General features: G+C 37.5%; 2 protein-coding genes across 6 annotated transcripts in view; one reads left to right on the plus strand and one right to left on the minus strand.

Moving 5' to 3' along the window:
• Positions 1-4,362: 4,362 nt before the first annotated feature.
• LOC131974709 (nuclear factor 7, brain-like) overlaps positions 4,363-20,139 on the plus strand; it is a 51,777-nt gene continuing 36,000 nt past the window's right edge. Inside the window, exons 1-4 of one of the 4 annotated variants that reach the window (XR_009394680.1) lie at positions 4,363-4,488; positions 4,565-4,721; positions 6,451-6,519; positions 13,724-15,446. The gene's annotated coding sequence lies outside the window, so the exon portion shown is untranslated. Of the gene's footprint in view, positions 4,489-4,564; positions 4,722-6,450; positions 6,520-11,567; positions 15,447-20,139 lie in introns of those variants that run through there. The other 3 variants (XM_059337137.1, XR_009394679.1, XR_009394678.1) reach the window with 3 other exon arrangements.
• Positions 9,032-14,000, minus strand: LOC131974703 (UDP-glucuronosyltransferase 2A1-like). 2 transcript variants are annotated; one of them, XM_059337127.1, is made up of 2 exons: positions 13,868-14,000; positions 9,032-10,787 (listed from the first exon to the last, which is right to left on the minus strand). In XM_059337127.1, exon 2 carries the CDS (start codon positions 10,772-10,774, stop codon positions 9,197-9,199), a length of 1,578 nt encoding a protein of 525 aa, XP_059193110.1. In that variant the 5' UTR covers positions 10,775-10,787; positions 13,868-14,000; the 3' UTR covers positions 9,032-9,196. The 2 variants fall into 2 exon arrangements, with proteins under 2 accessions (XP_059193110.1, XP_059193111.1); XM_059337128.1 differs by lacking the exon at positions 13,868-14,000 and adding an exon at positions 10,993-11,131.

Here is a 20,139-nt window from a genome sequence, read left to right on the forward strand (position 1 = left end):
ATCATTTGCTCTGAAGGAGAATTAAGATTTCCACTAAAGATTAGTTAGAGTCAGTCAGCAGGACTGTATAATGCTGACTCAGTGTGTGAAGGCTGCACAGATGGAGAAGCATTTCCAACAAGACGGCACTGTTTAAGAAATGCTTCCACTGCTACATTTTAGTCATTTTGTCTCCTATTTAATGCAGTTTTCAGAGACAACATGCTCACATGTGCATCATGTCACCAACATTACTGAATGAACAGAATGTGTTCAGTATGTGGCTGCATGGACACATTTTACTTCCCGTAAACGCCACAAGATGGAGACAAAGTGCACATTTTGTTCACAGCCTGCTCATTTTGAACACTGAACATTTTGTTTCTGTCACATATTTACATGCATATTATCGTTTGCTGCAGGTTGATCAATAGAAACACCTTTTAACAGTTTCTGATAGTTTCTCTTTCAATACGAACCCTTTCAAGTGACCAAACAGAGACGGAGAGTATCAAGACTGTTTCTTAATGGTTATGTGGAAGGGAAGGCAGCAGCTCACCTCCACTAGGACCCAGGCAAGGGGGCGGAGTCTATAAAAAGGGGCGGGAGGCTTACCTGGGCCTTTCTTGCTGCACTGAAACACACCTGAGAGCAACTGAGGACAGTCTGTGTCTGGAGTGTGATTTGGTAGGCCCTTTGTTTAAGAACAAATGTGTCAAAAAGCATGATTTTAGTCAATATTGAGCCTGTAGAATCAAGAAACATGTATTTTATTAGGGCATTAAAATAAAGATTTATTAAATGGTGAAATACTTTATCTGTTAGATTCTCCATGTGTAGTGAGGGACTAACAGTTGGAGTGATTGCTTCAGCACATCAGCCAAGAACCAAGATACTCCTGTAGAATGGAGATGTTTCTGAATCAGGTTTTTGTATCTTTCATGTAATATTAACACTGTTCTTTATAAATGTAGATTCCAGTCGCCTGCATTACTCTGACTAGAGGGAGAACACTGCTCTAGCCTTACAAGGTTAAATTTTATATTGTTTTATTGCAGAAGTTTTTGAAGTTTTCTTTTGTATATTTCATATTAATGTGCTTTTGTGTTTTTAGTTTAACACGGTTTTTCCAACTTTTTTAGCTTCTTTTTATTGTGCCTTTAAAGCATCCTTTTAATGAGCCTTTTTATTTATGAAGTGTGTTTTTTTGCTGTATTACAGGGGGACTGATTGATAGAGCAGACATCTAGCATGTGTCTTCTTGTGTGGTTTGTCACCTCAGTGTGAAGTGAATCGACAGTTTGAGTGTTTGAATCAGTTCTTGTTGTGGTTGGTTAAGTCATGAATTTTCTTCATATGTTGTGTGTTTTACATTCCTTTTACATCAAATTTTAGGTTTTAAAGTAAGAAAATATAGAAAGTTGTCTCAATTTAACTTTCAGCAATTTGACGTGTTTTTTTATTTTTATTTTACGCACAATCCGCTGTTAGTTAACATTCAAGATAATTAAGCAATTCAATAATTTTAATGTCCATTTTATGGGTTTTTAAAATATAAATAATAATAATTTACTTTTTATGGCATTTGCACTTAATGTAGCACAAATAAGAAAACTGCAATAAAATAATACAGTACATTTTTCCCCAAAATGGTTTTTTACCAGTGTGGAGCTTATTTTAACAACATTGTAAGGGCTGTGCAACCCAGTTAAACAGTTTAATCTGTAAAAATGCATATTTTATACCCGATCATATGTCTGGTGTGTATTTGTAGTAAAGGGTACAATATATTCCTCTGTAACGCTGAGACAGAAGTAATAAATGGCATAAAACTCAGATACTCAAATACACGTACCTCAAATTAGTACGATGAGTAAATGTACAGAGGCTGATAAAATGGATCAGCTTTTGTGTTCTGGTGTAAAAACATGCAGAATATGAGTGTAATTGGAAGTTTTGGGGTTATTAATAAAACTTTACTAACAAACTTCACAGCAGATGAGATTTTTTTTTATTGCTGTTGACCTCCAGTTTTGAAAGCTGATGTTAAAAGCAGATTGATTGTTATCATGATATGGATAAAGTAGTCATCAGTGAAAAAGAGTTCCAGTATTTAAATGTTGCATCATGTATTTAGTTGTTGCAGGAAAGATTCCTGTAGACAATCATCAGGGAAAAGGGGCAAAAACTAAAGTTTTAAATTTCACAAACTGTTTTGCTCTTCAATCCAAGACACCAGATACTCTTCTCAACTTTGGAGCACACACAACAATGTATTTTACACATTTATATTCATACAGTGAAGAATAATTTATTTTTCTTTATCTCCACATGGCTTTTCCTGCAGCCTGTCCAGTGTGTTCAACACAAGTCAGTTCAGTGTTTGTGGCTAAAACTTGAAAGTTAAAGTATCATTTATAACAATTTATTGAAGTCCTGCGCAAGCACAAAAGGAGCTGAGAAGTAAATCAGCTTTAATGTTGTTGGTTACTTCTAAATGCATCATTATCACCTGAGTATCTCTGAAAAATACTGACAATGTGTTGTTTATAATATAAGTCTAATCAAGTCTGGTAAATCATATAAACCATGAGCAGATTCAGTATTTAGTTTTCAGTATTTTCAGTAGTTGTGAGGGTGTTTTGCAATAAAAATATAGAAGAAAAAAAAAACCTGCTGCTTGGAGTAACAAGTAAGTACACATAGCAATAAAACTTTGATCTCAAAGGTCCTGCTATATAAAAAAACACAGTCAAACAAAGTCCAAAGATAGTGATAGCTGTAATCAATCAGTCTCCTGAACATAAATATATATTTTTCACTTTTAGACGTCAGAAAAACAAACAGACGAGCAGAATCGTTGCAGCTGTTGATAAGTTTTGTGTTTTGAAGTTGTAACAGTGTGTTGATACTAAAGTCTGTTCTAAACAGCCTCATTGAAGAGAGGGAGTACTGAGGGTTGTTACACAGAGATGTAGTGAGGCTGTCTACAATCATTTGCTCCTCAAGCATGTCCAACAAGACAGCACTGTTTAAGAAATGCTTCTACTGCTACATTTTAGTCATTTTGTCTACTATTTAATGCAGTTTTCAGAGACAACATGCTCACATGTGCATCATGTCACCAACATTACTGAATGAACAGAATGTGTTCAGTATGTGGCTGCATGGACACATTTTACTTCCTGTAAACGCCACAAGATGGAGACAAAGTGCACATTTTGTTCACAGCCTGCTCATTTTGAACACTGAAGTTTTTGTTTCTGTCACTTATTTACATGCATATTATTGTTTGCTGCAGGTTGATCTATAGAAACACCTTTTAATAGTTTCTGATAGTTTCTCTTTCAATACGAACCCTTCCCAAGAGACCAAACAGATACAGAGAGTATCAAGACTGTTTCTTAATTGTTATGTGGAAGGGAAGGCAGCAGCTCACCTACACTAGGACCCAGGCAAGGGGGCGGAGTCTATAAAAAGGGGCGGGAGGCTTACCTGGGCCTTTCTTGCTGCACTGAAACACACCTGAGAGCAACTGAGGACAGTCTGTGTCTGGAGTGTGATTTGGTAGGCCCTTTGTTTAAGAACAAATGTGTCAAAAAGCATGATTTTAGTCATTTTTTTCATATTATTGTTTGCTGCACAGGTTATCAGCATTTATATATTCTTACAAAAAATAATCAAATGTGCAACAGATGGATGCTGCTTCACCTGATGTGTCATTTAATCAGCAGCAGTTTAATTTACAGGTTTGTGTTTATGTATTTTCAGTTTCTTTATATACATGAGTCAAACAGTAATGTCATTGTACAAAAATATATACAAATACAAAAAGCTCATTGAGGAGAAATAAAAACTAACTAACTAACTAACTAACTAACTAACTAAGCAAAGAGGGGCCGAGCTAAACTGCTTTTCTTTGCATTAGTAGCCAGCTAGGCTAGTGTGAAAACACTCAGGTTAGCCAGTCAGCTAAGACACAGAGGTGACTAGAAAATGATGAAGCACTTTGCATAAAATTTTCACTAAACATTACATGTAGTTGTAGCCCAGTGGCTGAAATGTGAATTTAAAACTATTTATTAGCCAACATGCCATTGTGTATTTTATGTTTAATGTGTACAAAGTTTAATGAAATCAAATATGAAACTAAAATAAATGTGTTTTGCTAAACATTTGATTTTTAAATTTACTTTGGTGTTTGAATGCATCGCCTTTCCAGGTTAGGTTGAATGGCGTTTGTTTACGTTCCGATTCTGAGCTATGTAACCTTGTTTCCAGTGTTTTTATTGGTTGGATGATTAGGGTTTTAAACAGCCAATAGGGTTTTGTTATTTGTTGAAGGGGCGGGATTTGTCCAAAATCTCCGCGTGTGGCATCATAATTTTTTCTTCGCCGACCAGACAGGAGGAAGAGCCGTTGTCCGTTAGAAGGGAGCTTAAGTGAACTTTACTTTTTAATTGGCGCAGACTTCTTCATAAAGTTATTTTTTATTTCATCTTCTAAAAGGTAAATATAAGCTAACCACAGTGAGTTTTGTGACTGTGCCGTTTATTCATATTAGTAAATGCTATCGTCATGTCAGCTTGTTTCCAGAAAGGAGGATGTGGCGCTTTTGAGGCCTTTTGTTCTTCTCTGTCTTCTTCAACCGCTGTTTCGTTCCTCTGCTGCCATTGGTCCTGCTGAGTCATCCCTGCCGACGTTGGACGCCATATTGTTTCTAACGGTTTTAAGAAACCCAGGTAAACAGCAAGTATCAGGCCCGCAACGGTTATTTTGGGTGGTTTTTTTTTTTTTTTCCTGCTCTTTTGTTTATACATGTATTCTTTCTGTGTTGCTACATGTAAATGAATTGATATTTATAAAAGGTATTTGACAAATTTGGTTTGGGATTAAATTCAAGGTTATTTTTGAGTGTATTTGCCGAAGCCAGTTTAAAGGGTATAAAGCATGGGTCACAAATTCGCGGGCCAATTGCGGGCCTCGTGTTGATATTTTGTGGCCCTCACCTTGATATGAAAGTTTAATGTGAGTTTTATATGAATGGCACTTTACCGTGTTGTGTGTGGAAGGTCCCTTTATTGCGCAAGCTGGAGCTTTGTTTCACTTGTTTCTATGACGACCTTAACAAAAAGAAAGGCAGCTGCTACAGGACCGTTTATTATCTGCCATGTTGTTGTTACCAGAAGAAGTGGAAATATGCAATGGAATTTTGTCTTTTTTTTTGTTTAATTTTGTGTCTTTTTAAAAATAATAATTTTGTGTCCTTTTTTTATAGTAATTTTGTGTCTTTTTCATAGTTTTGTGTCTTTTTTTTTTAGTATTTTTGTGTCTTATATTGGTCATTTTGTGTCCTTTTTTGAGTACTTTTTTTTTTTTCTGTAATTTTGTGTCTTTTTTTGTTATTTTGTTTCTTTTTTTGGTCACTTTGATACTGCCTCCAGCGGCCCCCAGTTAATTTGAGTTTGAGACCCCTGGTATAAAGTATTGTGGTTTTAATTGAAAGGTAACTAAATTAATTTGGTAACCTAATTAAAATTTGGAAATTGAATGTATGATTTAAAGGTTATTAGACTGAACTGAAGGTATTTTTAAGGGAATCTGTATCTGTGAAATCAAATTTATAAACTGTAACAAAAGAAAATATTATTTTATATATTTTTACATCCTCAAACCATTTATTTGATAAATACAATCCTGATACTCTCAACTCAACTTGACTCAACTTTATTTGTAAAGCACTTTAAAACAACCACAGCCGCAACAAAGTGCTGTACATAAACAAACAGAACAAGAACAATAAAACAAATAAAACAGGAATCAGCTCTAAAATAAATAGTTTCATTGATTAAAAAAAAAAAACTATTTAGAAACAATAAATAAAAGCAAACCATAAAACACTAAAAACAAGAGCAGAGTCTCATGCGTGGTTGAACGCCAAGGTATAAAAATTGGTTTAAAGATGAGTTTTAAAAATGGACAGTGAGGAGGCTTGTCTGATGTGCGAAGGCAGCTCATTCCACAACTTGATACAGGATAATTGGATTTAAAGTACAGTGGTTTGTGTTCTTGATTCATATAAATGTTTTGAAAGTGTTGGAGGTAAAGATTGCAGTTTTAAAATAGAAATATTAATTTCTGAGAATCATATGAACTCAGGCCCCTACTATTGAAAGGCAGAAAGTAAGGTAGGTGTTGGAGAATCGGTTAGTTTTAATACATATAATTGGGGTTACATACTGTATGAAGCAAACTGAAATGTGAAGTAACAATCATAAAAAGCTCTAATGTGATCATTTGAGGCTAACATAATGTTACTGTATACTGGACAGAAAGTAAAGTGAGGTACAGTTCATAAAACGTATCTACATCACACTACATTGTGCAAGTGTTCCACAGGGATTTGTTGTCTAATGTTGCTGATTTGACTGCTTTTGAAACGTGAGAGGACTGTTGTTTTTTGTCACACAGATCAGCCAACATCCACAGAAAGTGTGTCTGCAGCATCAGGCAGTGAACCACAGACCGATGTTGTTTCAGGTTTGTGAATCTGCGTATCTGTTACGCTAAACGTTACCGTTAAGTTTGTGAGGTGACAAGCCGAATATGTGCTGTGTTTCTAACCACGTACATCGCATACTTCACCTGCAGTTTTGTACTACTGTTGTAATATATCACTTTATTACGGGTTTTTTAAGGGGAGTAAGTAACATCAGTTCATTTCAATAAAAATACATGTATTAATATGAATAAATAAGTCTAAATTAAAGGAACTATTTGGAGTTAGTTTTGGTGACATTACAAACTGAACAACATAATTTACTGAATCTGTCAAATCTCTTTTTTTTTTCCGGATAATATGTTCGTGGAGCAATGATTTCAGATGGGGGCTTCCAGCATATATACTGCTGTTTATTTGTGAAATGATAAGTGTATAAGCTCTTGAAGTAGGGCTTGGCAGTATATTAATATTATATTGTATTGAAATATCAGACTAGACTAACGTCTCAGGTTTAGTTATCATTATATTATGATTTGGTATAAGTGTCTGTGAGTCTTCTCTTTACAAAGAGATGTAGTGAGGCTGTCTACAATCATTTGCTCTGAAGGAGAACTAAGATTTCCACTAAAGATTAGTTAGAGTCAGTCAGCAGGACTGTATAATGCTGACTCAGTGTGTGATGGCTGCACAGATGGAGAAGCATTTCCAACAAGACAGCACTCTTTAAGAAATGCTTCCACTGCTACATTTTAGTCATTTTGTCTCCTATTTAATGCAGTTTTCAGAGACAACATGCTCACATGTGCATCATGTCACCAACATTACTGAATGGACAGAATGTGTACAGTTTGTGGCTGCATGGACACATTTTACTTCCCGTAAACGCCACAAGATGGAGACAAAGTGCATATTTTGTTCAAAGCCTGCTCATTTTGAACACTGAAGTTTTTGTTTCTGTCACTTATTTACATGCATATTATTGTTTGCTGCACAGGTTGATCGGTAGAAGCACCTTTTAACAGTTTCTGATAGTTTTTCCTTTCATAAATATCCTTCACAGAAATCCCATTCTGTTAATCAGACATGCTGTATGTCAGGCATGTAAGAAAGTCAGCACTGCTGTGACTCTTCATGTTGTTGTTGCTTCATCAGTCACCAATTTAGTCAAATCATCTAAAAAATATTTCTCTACTGCATGAATTATTACCTTAAAATGCATGAAGAATTAGAATATTAGAAAAACTATTAAAAATGTATTTTAAAGAGGCAAATTGTTACCATTTGGCAACAACATGCAATCATGAAATTTAATTTCATTTAATGTACATTTACATTTACATTTAGTCATTTAGCAGACGCTTTTATCCAAAGCGACTTACAGGAAGAGTAAAAGCAAACAATCAAGGAATAGTGCAATAAGAGCTATTGGTGCATCAATAAGTGCTAGTGACAATTCTTTGAGGAGTAGAATTATTGTGTGGTGCTAGGAGAGAAGATGCTCTCTGAAGAGCTGGGTCTTCAGGAGTTTTTTAAAGGTAGAGAGGGACGCCCCTGCTCTGGTTGGAACTGGTAGTGTGTTCCACCAGCGGGGAACAAGAAGTGCAAAGAGTCTGGATTGCCTTGGACCAACGGGGGGTAGAGCCAGGCGCCGTTCATTGGAAGAGCGCAATGGTCGTGAGGTAGCATATGTCTGAATCAGGGCGTTCAGGTAGGTAGGAGCAGTACCGGAGACAACTTTGTAGGCCAGCATTTGAGATTTGAATTTGATGTGGGCTGCAACAGGTAGCCAGTGGAGCTCAATGAGCAGCGGTGTGACATGTGACCTTTTTGGCTGGTTGTAGACCAGGCGCGCCGCCGCGTTCTGGATCATCTGAAGCGGTTCTATTGTGCAGGCTGGCAGGCCTGTCAGGAGGGCATTACAGTAGTCAAGTTTTGAGATGACAACAGCTTGTGTCAAGAGTTGAGTGGCATGTTGAGTTAGGTAAGGTCTGATTTTTCTGATGTTGTAAAGTGCAAAGCGGCATGACCGGGTAACTGAGGCTACATGACTGGAAAAGGTGAGCTGGTCATCAATCATCACCCCTAAGTTTGGCACCACCTTGGTGGAGGCAAGACACAGGGAGTCAATTTTGATTTTGATGTTGTGGTGTATTGTAGGTTTAGCAGGGAGGACCAGCAGTTCAGTGTAATTTCATTCACTTCAATATTTGCTTATATTTTGCAGATGGCAACAATTAATCTTGTAATTTTACAAAATAAATTATCATGATAAAAATCAAATGTTTTCCTACCCCAGAGAGTAAGAACTTTTTCTTTTTGAGGGAGTTTTTTGAAAGTATCGAAACATTTTCCATCTTTAGGAGCTTTGTTATTGTGGCTTTCTCAGTATATATATCTATAGAAAAAGGAAGTGCATACACAATTTTCTGATCATGTATTTAATCAATAATTTGTCACATTAAAGTAGAAACAACAGTAAAGCATGGGTTTTGTTTAACTACGATTCAGGAAATGCAATATAAGGATATTATTCAGACTAAATTGTATCTTTATTTTACTTCTCAGAGGCTTACATTTATTTTGTTCTGCTGTACTGTCATCATCACAACTCAGTCATACGAAGTACAGATTTTGATTCAATTTCAACATGTTGTTTCATTCTTTCTTGTGAAAATACATCACAGAAGTACAGGCAGGGCATCATAAGTATCTGTTTTAGTGCAGTTTCTCTTTCCTCCCTCCAAACACTTTACAACACAAACATTTCACTGTTAAAACACAAACCAGTGACATCATCGTGACCGACACCAGCAACAGAGCGATCACATCAATGGAGTGGTACTGAATCCAGGACATCTTGTAGGAGTCGGTCTTTAAGTGGGCAGCTCCCCCGTGTCTCATGACAAACTCGATCCAGAACGTGGCTCGGTCCAGAGGCTTCATGGGCTGGTCTCTGTGCAGCCTGGAGAGCTGCTGCACCTTCTCCCTGTAGGACGGCTCATAAAGCACCGCCTTCACCGCCTCCAGGAAGTTGTCTTTGTTCAGTGTGCCAAGGTCCAGCACTCTAGCAACGCCCCTCACTGTCATTCTGAACAGATTATCGTCCTGGTCGAACATCAGAGGAAGGCCGACGATGGGAACTCCGTGGTAGATGGCCTCTTGAAGTCCGTTGGTGCCTCCGTGGGCCACAAACGCTCTGGTCTTTGGGTGTCCTAAGAGGTCGTTTTGGGGCAGCCAGTCCAGCAGCAAGGTGTTGTTGCCCAGGTTGGACGGTCTCTTCCCAGTATGCCTCCAGATGACCTTCTGAGGTAACTGGGCGAAAGCAGCAGCCACGTGTTCTGCTACCTCCTCAGGAAGACTCCCCACCAAGGTCCCCAAGCTCATAATTACGACTCCATGCTCCGCAGAGCTCTGCACAAAGTCCTCCAGATGTTGAGGAAGCGGCTTGGAGGGTTTGCACTGAAACCCGCCCATGTAGACGACGTTGGGCATGGTGGGACGAGGGAAGTCAAAGGTGAAGTCGGTTCTCATCAACCAAATATCTGCCGCCTGAGCCAGCTCTTCGTAGTGGACGTCAGGACCAAAGTGACGCTGGACAAATGGTGTGTAGAGAGCCTCTTGTAATGTCACACGGTTATTAAGGATCATTAAGGCAAAAAACACATTTTTCACCCTTTGCCAAAAAGTCATCTTGTCAGTCAGTGCACTGCCTGGTATGGGAACATATGAGGGCGGCGAGGGGGCAACCATGCGGTGTCCATCTGACCAGATTGTCCATCGTACATTGAAGACCAGCGGGAGCCCCAACCGATGAGCCAGGAGAACCCCTCCGCCGAAGCAGGGATCGGTCAGAACAACATCGTACTTTGCCTCTTGGAAGAACTGCATCAGTTTTGCATCCTCAAACATCTTTGTCATTCCATCGACCAAAGCTTTGTGACCTTGATACAACATTTCCATTAACTCCGCTCTAGCTTTGACAAACGCTAAAGTGTGGAAGTCTCGACGGAGCTGCACCATTTTTGAGGTGAAATCTTTCATGCTGCTCTCATCAAATCCAGTTAAATGGTCGAGGGTGATCGACTGGTAGTGATGGGACTCTGCTTTGATGGACCAGCTGGTGTTGTGTCGGATCACTTTGATGTTGTGACCTCTGGAGTGGAGCTCCTGGATGAGGACCTTCATGTTGACCCAGTGGCTTCCAGCCACTGTGAAAACTAGGACTTTCCCTCCATCAGCACTGGGAAGAGCGCAGAGCAGTGCAGCCAGTGTCACCAGTCTGAACTGGGTCATCTCTGAGGCGAAGCTGGAATCATAAAAACAAAAAAGAGGTACAATAATAACAAGGAGACTTTAACTGAACTACTGTGATCCCGAAGGTTTTAATATTTACTGTAGATTGTCCACAAATGTTTTCTTTGCAATAGAGTTTATAATAGAAGTTGTTAGAGAAATGCATTGAGGAAACCTTTAAAATTAAATTACCTGACATCAACAGTAAATCCTCTCACCTATTTCTCTGCGCAGATCGTTTGATGAGGAATCATGAGCAGGAGACGTCCAGGTTCTCAGTTTAACACAATTTTATCACAATACGTCAAGAAATGTGCAGTAACAGAGCTCTGGGTTCACTCTACACGTCCCTGATACACAGAAGGCTGGTTCAGGTCATGAAGTCTGGACCAGTCTCATTTCTCTTAAAACCTTTTTTATATTCTGACAGATTTTGCTAAAAAAGGAAGGTATCTCTTCCAGGAAGTGCCACCCTCTTGATCCGTTGATTCGTCAGTTTTAATCAATATAGGGACGTACGCCATGTCACCAGGCAGTAATCTCTGCCCAGAACACTATGTCCCTATCCTGACCTGTTATCAGAACTTGTTAAAACAAACCTCCGGCCTTGTTTTGACTTACAGAGATATATTTGGAGACACAGATTTTGCAATGTCCACATGAAATCTAAAACATGAAACATAAAATACACTACTGGTCAAAAGTTTTAGAACACACCAACTTTTCCAGAATTTAATTGAAAATTATGCAGTTTAATGTCTCTTAATTTGCAACATTTAAAATTCTTTATTGAGCATGATAGTGTTTTGAAAGTAAAAAAAAGATTCAAAATCACATTTTATGTTGGACTAACGGACTAAAAAAAGACACAAAATGACCAAAAAAAGACACAAAATGACAAAAAAAGACACAAAATGACCAAAAAAGACACAAAATGACAAAAAAAATACACAAAATGACCAAAAAAGACACAAAATGACCAAAAAAAGACACAAAATGACCAAAAAAGACACAAAATGACTTACAAAGACATGAAAAGAATTCAAAAATGGACAAAATAGCCCAAGACTCCATAGAGTTAAGTTGTTAACCCATTTCTTGTTCCCTGAAAAAGGCCTACTTGTATAATTCTGAAATGTACATTATTTTTCAGTTTTGCTTACCTTTTTTATTTACCTCTGGCAGTTCGCCACTTACCTTTGTACCCTCCCTGGCTTTTCATTTGACTTGAACTGCTTGAATTTCAATAAAAAACTGGAAAAATTGGGGTGTTCTAAAACTTTTGACCGGTAGTGTATATATTTTTTGTGATTATAGAATCTTAATCAGTTTAAGCAAATGGAATATATGTATTTAAAGTCAAACAGAAAAGTCTTCAGTCTTGATTGAAAAGAGTTGAGAGCTGCAGCAGACCTGTAGTTTATTTGGGAGCTTGTTCTAGATATGTGGTGCATAAAAACTGAATGCTGCCTCTCCATGTTTAGTTCTGACTCTGGGAACATGGAGCAGACCTGTCCCAGATGATCTGAGAGTTCTGGATGGTTCGTAGCTAAGCAGAAGATCAGAAATGTATTTCGGCCCTAAACCATTCAGTGCTTTTTAGACCAACAATAGTGTTTTGAAATCAGTTCTTTGACAGACAGGAAGCCAGTGTAAGGACCTCAGAACTGGAGAAATATGATCTACTTTTTTGGTCTTAGTAAGGACTCGAGCTGCAGCGTTTCTGAATGAGCTTTTTTGTTTAATTTGAGAAAATTATTCTCCATTGTATCGTCGATTTGCTCAATGCATCTACATAGTTCTAGTATTGACTATAGTCCCCTGGTGATATTGTTATGGAAATTTGTGTGTTGTCCTCATAGCTATGGTAAAATATTTTGTTGCTTTTCATGATCTGAGCCAGTGGCAGCATGCAGATGTTAAACAGAAGAGGCCCCAGGATGGAACCTTGCGGAACTCCACATGTCATTTTTGCATATTCAGATGTGTAATTACCTACAGAGACAACGTAGTCCCTGTCCTTCAAGTAGGATTCAAACCATTTAAATGCTGTTTCAGAAAGTCCCACCCAGTTTTCCAGTCTGTCTAGTAATATGTTGTCATCGACTGTGTTGAATGCTGCACTGAGATCCAGTAACACTAAGATCCTGTAGAACTAAAACAGAAATTCTGTCTGTGTTTCAGTAAATGTCATTGAAGACCTTCACAAGAGCCGTCTCAGTGCTGTGGTGTGGTCTAAATCCTGACTGGAAGACATCAGAACAGCTGTTCATTAACATTAAGTTGTTCAGCTGCTTTAAAACAGCTTTTTCAATGATTTTACTGAGAAATGGGAGGTTTGATATTGGTCTATAATTTCTCATAAGTGAAGCGTCTCAATTGTTCTTTTTAAATAAAGGTTTGATAACAGCAGTTTTCAGGGACTGTGGGAAGACACCTGAAAGAAGAGGCGTGTTAACAATCTGTAGGAGGTCTGAGGCCATGCAGTTTGAGACATTTTTGAAAAGGTCTGTTATATATCCTCCAAGTTTTTAGCGTTAATCACGTAAAATTGTGTCATGGTATTTGAATTGATTTTAAGTGGACTCATTGACTCATCATTAAGTGGACTCATTGATAACACATTTCCTGCACATGATGTTGAGGCACTGACCAATCTTTAAAAACCTCATCATGCAGAAATGAAGCAGCCAGCATGTTTTTCTATGATTGTTTTAAGGATGAAAAGAGAATTAGTCGACGATGAATGGTTTATGTTAAGCAGCTGAACACATTTGAACGAAACAGTTTTCAGGCAGGATAACAATTTAAGGAATTAATTCAGTTTATACCAGTTCAAAACAGTGTAACTATATCTTTGATAAAAACATGTTACTTCCTGCTACCTGGTATGAAATAATCCACTCTTAGGTTACATGTAGCTCAACAACTCTTGTTTCTCTTCTGCAGAGATACAAAATCAGCGTGAGCTTCTGTGCATGTTGTGAAACCTGCAGTCTGAAGGGCAGAAGCTTTAACGCTCATCGACAAGCTTAGTTTACACTTTGTCTGAATAAAGTTGATTGACAATGTCTCGATTCATGTTGTACTTACAGTGGAAAGGTGTCGTACAGCAGATTAACAGTCTCAGAGTCGACAGCAGATCTGCTCTTTAACTGCTGTGTGACTGACGAGCCTTACACTGACTGTTGTGCAACATGTGGGTCAGAGGCAAGGGTCAACACAGGTTGTTTGATGATTGAACTGACTGAAGCTGTGATGTTTCACTGCAATTGTAGTTTGAAATGATCAAACAGAGACATGTCAGGCTATGACAAATATTTCCTGATGTTTACAAGAGAAATGCTGCCAGGATGGAGAAGCTGCACAAACACAAAGAACTCAAACACTTTAATGTTTCCACCTCTTATTCCTCTGTTTGAGATCCTCATCATGTGCTTGTGAATGCAAGATTCATGGAACATTTAACGATTTAGCAATTGGCATGACTTTTTGTCCAATCATGTACGATTTAATCTCTATTTTTTGTGTTTTCTGTGCACTCCAGGAAGAGTAAGTCCCATCAGGATACGACACAAACTCATGTTAAAGTATTTTTTCCTGAGCTTTTTGTCTCATTCTGGGTTTTACTTTAGAAGCTGAAACCACAATAAGGAATATTTTTATTTTTTGTTTTTCTTACAGTTTGAGGCTGAAGACATGCTACTCTCTAATATTTACACCTCCCTTATACCTCTCCTCTCACTGCTTTGATCATATTTATACATTTTAAACATTTCAAGATATCAACTGAATATCTTTGTGTTTTTTGTCATTTATTATACTTTGCATTTGTTCATCTTATAAAGAATGTATTCCAGCAAATGCACGATTAAATGAACTCAAACCATATATAAAAATACGGTGAAGAGTTTGAATGAATGAGAGTGAAAAATGTGCCAGAAAGCAAAACATTAATCAAATACAGTCAGGTTGAGAGAATTCATACAGACGCTAAATCCTGAATGTGACACATTAAATGTACAAATAACAATATTGGAGAAAAAGTCATTTTAGTGAGTTTGCTGGGACATATAATAAGTGACAAATGCATTTGGCCACTTTATCTTGTGATGAAAAGGAGAATATAAGTTCATAACAACTTTGATTCTTAGTGCAAGTTACAGGAGTGCTTTAGAGCTGGTCCAACTGATGAAATAAAAACACACTGACATGTTGGTAGACATTGCTCCCTGTCACATGTTCCTGCTGGCTGGAAAACAAAAATGTTGTTCAACTTGTTTAGTTTCAGTCGACCTATCAAAATGTTCGCGCCTCACCAGAGGATTTTGACATTGTTGATCAGAGGCTGAAAACATGCTACTTTCTAATATTTACACCTCCCTTATACCTCTCCTCTCACTGCTTTGATCATATTTATACATTTTATACATTTCAAGATATCAACTGAATATCTTTGTGTTTTTTGTCATTTATTATATTTTGCATTTGTTCATCTTATAAAGAATGTATTCCAGCAAATGCACGATTAAATTAACTCAAACCATATATAAAAATACGGTGAAGAATTTGAATGAATGAGAGTGAAAAATGTGCCAGAAAGCAAAACATTAATCAAATACAGTCAGGTTGAGAGAATTCATACAGAAGCTAAACCTGAATGTGACACATTAAATGTACAAATAACAATATTGGAGAAAAAGTAATTTTAGTGAGTTTGCTGGGACATATAATAAGTGACAAATGCATTTGGCCACTTTATCTTGTGATGAAAAGGAGAATATGAGTTCATAACAACTTTGATTCTTCGTGCAAGTTACAGGAGTGCTTTAGAGCTGGTCCAACTGATGAAATAAACACACACTGACATGTTGGTAGACATTGCTCCCTGTCACATGTTCCTGCTGGCTGGAAAACAAAAATGTTGTTCAACTTGTTTAGTTTTAGTCGACCTATCAAAATGTTCACGCCTCACCGGAGGATTTTGACATTGTTGATCAGAGCTGAGACGCCATTTTAAGGAGTGAGATCGCTGCTGAAACACACGTTGGAGTTTATCAACTGATGAAGTGAAGAGACATGTTGGTGAGTCCTGCTGACTGAAATATAACTCTTTTTTTTTTTTTACATTTGATATTATTTTTTATTTCTTTTGACTTCATGTAATGATAATCATTTATCCAATGTATGACGGGATGGACTCAAGTCCTTTTTTTCTCCTTGAACAGGAGATAAAGGGTAAAAATATGATAGATGAATGAGTAAACAAATGAAAATGTGTGAAGAATAACTTAGCAAACTGCGCAGCATGAGAAAGGTCAAATGAGTTAGATTAAAAACTCAACATGTACCTGAAGTTTAACTGAGTGACAAACATTGAATTATCTGGATGAAATAAACAGTCATGCTGACATGTTGGCAGAAAATGTTTCCTGTTGAGTGAAAATATAATGTTGTTCATCTCTTTATAGTGTCAGTCAGCCTGTTGAAATGGGATACTACAATCTTCTGCTTCTTTGAGGCATTTTGAGGACGTTTCTATTCCTCTAAAGTGAAGCTGAACTTGAAGAGTCACATTTTCTTTTTGACACATTTGTTTTGTTCTGGCTGGAAAGGAAACTGTTTTCTTTTTTAATCAAGAGGAAAATATTTGACTGAGTGACATTCTGGCAACAAAATCACACAACAACATTTCTTGATGTTAAGTCAATCTGTGGGAGGAGTAACAGAAACTAGTTGAGTAGATTTTGACACTTTTGATCAGAGCTGAGACGTCACTTTAAGGAGTGACAACTCTACTGTAAGACGTTTGGAGTTTATCAACTGAAGAAGTGAAGAGACTACACGTTGGTGAGTCCTGCTGAATAAAATATAACTTCAGTTAAAAATGGCTGACAAAATTGCTCTTGTTGAAAGTTTCCTGAGCTGCCATGTGTGTTCAGAGACTTTCAGAGATCCTGTGTCTCTGAGCTGCAACCACAGCTTCTGTTCAAGCTGCCTGCAGAAGCTCTGGGAACGAAGTAAGAAAAAAAACTGTCCCATTTGTAAAAGAAAATCATCAAAGGATGATCCAGGAGTGAACTTTTCACTGAAGGATCTGACTGACTCCTTTGCTGGGAGACAGAAATCTGTATCATCTAAGACAGAAAAAGAAGAGAAGAACAACAAGCAGTCAGTGACCTGAAGGACCAGCTGAAATCTGACTTACAGTCTCTGCAGGACAAGAGGGACAAATACAAACAAGTGGAGAAAACATACAATGAAGTGACTCAACACTCCAAGAAGCAGCTGTTGTCCACAGAGAGACAGATCAGAGCAGAGTTCAACAAGCTCCACCAGTTCCTGAAAGAGGAAGAGGAGTCCAGACTGGCAGCTCTGAGGGAGGAAGAGGAGCAGAAGGGGAAGACTATCAGCAGAGAGATGAAGAGGATTCAGGAGCAGATCTCCTCTCTGTCAGACAGTATCTCTGCTGTTGAAGAAGAGTTGCAGAAACACAACGTGCCATTCCTCAGCAGTTATAAAGCCACTCAGACCAGAGCCAGAGTCCAGTGCTCACTGTCAGATCCACAGCTGCTCTCAGGAGCGCTGATAGATGTGGCCAAACACCTGGGCAACCTGTCCTTCAGAGTCTGGGAGAAGATGAAGGAGAAGGTCCACTTCAGTCCTGTCATTCTGGACCCAAACACTGCAAACCCCCGTCTCTGTTTGTCTGATGATCTGACCAGTGTGAGACGTGGAGACACAAAGCAGCAGCTTCCTGACAATCCAGAGAGAAACACCAAGTATGTCAATGTTCTGGGCTCTGAGGGCTTCAGCTCAGGGAAACACAGCTGGGAGGTGGAGGTGGCAGATTATCCTCGCTGGAATATATAATATATATTCTCTGTAATGTTCAGGAATGTTAATGTTTGTTCAGACTTTATTCTGATTTCATCATCTATCTAGATCTCAGTGGAATCATTTAAAGTAAAAAGTTGTAAATATAAATATAAACTCAATACTCGAGCTGCATTACAGGTGATAAACGTTCATACAGGTTTAAATCAGTTCTAATGTTTGGATGTTAAGAAACAGATTTAGTGTTTTAGTGACAAAAGGTATGAATATTAATTATCAACATTTACTTTTAAATCAAATATTTTAGTATCTTTCATCTTTAGAGACAGAGGGGAGGACATGCGGCAAAGAGACCTCAGGCCGGATTCGAACCAGGGTCCGCTGCAGGAAGGCCTTAGCCTTAATGGTACGCGCTCTACCAGTGTGAGCCACCGGATTTTTTAAAATTAACTTTTCAGTTTATTCAGTTATTTCAGTTTTGGATCTGTTGTTTGATCAAATGTTGCAATGTTTTATTTTCATTCAGTCTTTAATACTTACACTGCTTCTTCATACTGTAGATGATATTTTTTGTAGTGTACACATGGTGAATAACATGAATGATAAATGTCAAGTTTGTGATGAATATTCAAAATAATCAAATGTGCATCAGATGGATGTTGCTTCACATGATGTGTAATTAAATCAGCAGCAGTTTAATTTACAGGTTTGTGTTTATGTATTTCCAGTTTCTTTATATAGACAAGTCAAATAGCCATGTCGCTGTAAAAAAATATACAAATAATTACAAATATGCATTAACTTCAACATTTATGGACGGCTGGAAATTATTCAGTGATATTTTCTTTTGTAAAATTAAATCACAAATCAATAAATTGTACATAAAGAATCCAGAAACTTCCTCATACCGCCGTGATGAAGGTAAATGTCAGAAAACATGAGAAATAAAGCATGGCATGTTTAAAAAGAGTTGTGCAACTTGTTTATTTTTAATGGAGTTTAAAATATTTAAAAGTTGGTTAAACTGTTCCCTCCTAAAACTTCACCACATTATAAACTCTAAAACAGCAGTTCAAAGGTTAAAAACTAATAATTTACAACAGTCTCCTGAACATAAATATATATTTTTCACTTTTAGACGTCAGAAAAACAAACAGACGAGCAGAATCATTGCAGCTGTTGATAAGTTTTGCGATTTGAAGTTGTAACAGTGTGTTGATACTAAAGTCTGTTCTAAACAGCCTCATTGAAGAGAGGGAGTACTGAGGGTTGTTACACAGAGATGTAGTGAGGCTGTCGACAATCATTTGCTCTGAAGGAGAACTAAGATTTCCACAAAAGATTAGTTAGAGTCAGTCAGCAGGACTGTATAATGCTGACTCAGTGTGTGAAGGCTGCACAGATGGAGAAGCATTTCCAACAAGACAGCACTGTTTAAGAAATGCTTCCACTGCTACATTTTAGTAATTTTGTCTCCTATTTAATGCAGTTTTCAGAGACAACATGCTCACATGTACGTCATGTACTGCATGGACACATTTTATTTCCCGTAAACGCCATAAGATGGAGACAAAGTGCACATTTTGTTTACAGCCTGCTCATTTTGAACACTGAACATTTTGTTTCTGTCACTTATTTACATGCATATTATCGTTTGCTGCGTAGGTCGATCGATTGAAACACCTTTTAATAGTTTCTGATAGTTTCTCTTTCAATACGAACCCTTCCCAAGTGACCAAACAGAGACAGAGAGTATCAGGACTGTTTCTTAATGGTTATGTGGAAGGGAAGGCAGCAGCTCACCTCCATTAGGACCCAGGCAAGGGGGCGGAGTCTATAAAAAGGGGCGGGAAGCTTACCTGGGCCTTTCTTGCTGCACTGAAACACACCTGAGAGCAACTGAGGACAGTCTTTGACTGGAGTGTGATTTGGTAGGCCCTTTCTTTAAAAAAAAATATGTCCAAAAGCATGATTTTAGTTGATATTGCGTCTTTATTGACAAAGTGCACTTTGTTCACAGCCTGCTCATTCTGAACACTGAACATTTTTTTCGTGTCACTATTTTTACATGCATATTTTGTTTTGCTGCACAGGTCGATTGATAGAAGTACTTTTTGACAGTTTGTGGTTGTTTTTCCTTTACTAAATATCCTTCACTGAAATCCCATTCTGTTAATCAGACATGCTGTATGTCAGGTATGTAAGAAAGTCATGTTGTTGCTTCATCAGTCACCAATTTAGTCAAATCATCTAAAATATTGCTCTACTGCAGAAATTATTAACTTGAAATTTGGCAACAATGTGCATTCATGAAATTTAATTTTATTAAATGTAATTTCATCAAATGAATTGCATATCTTTCCTTTGAATGTTCCTGGTAATGTACATAAAAGTTTAAAAAAAAAATTTAATGAAAAGAAACCAAATCCCTGAAATGAGAAAAATATAGATAAAATAATAAAAAAGTTTTAAACTCTGGATTCCCAACCAGTCAGTTCACTTCTATATTTGCATATAATTTGCATTTG

This window comes from Centropristis striata, chromosome 7 (genome assembly GCF_030273125.1).
Source record: "Centropristis striata isolate RG_2023a ecotype Rhode Island chromosome 7, C.striata_1.0, whole genome shotgun sequence".
In the NCBI taxonomy this organism is placed as follows: Eukaryota; Metazoa; Chordata; class Actinopteri; order Perciformes; family Serranidae; genus Centropristis; species Centropristis striata.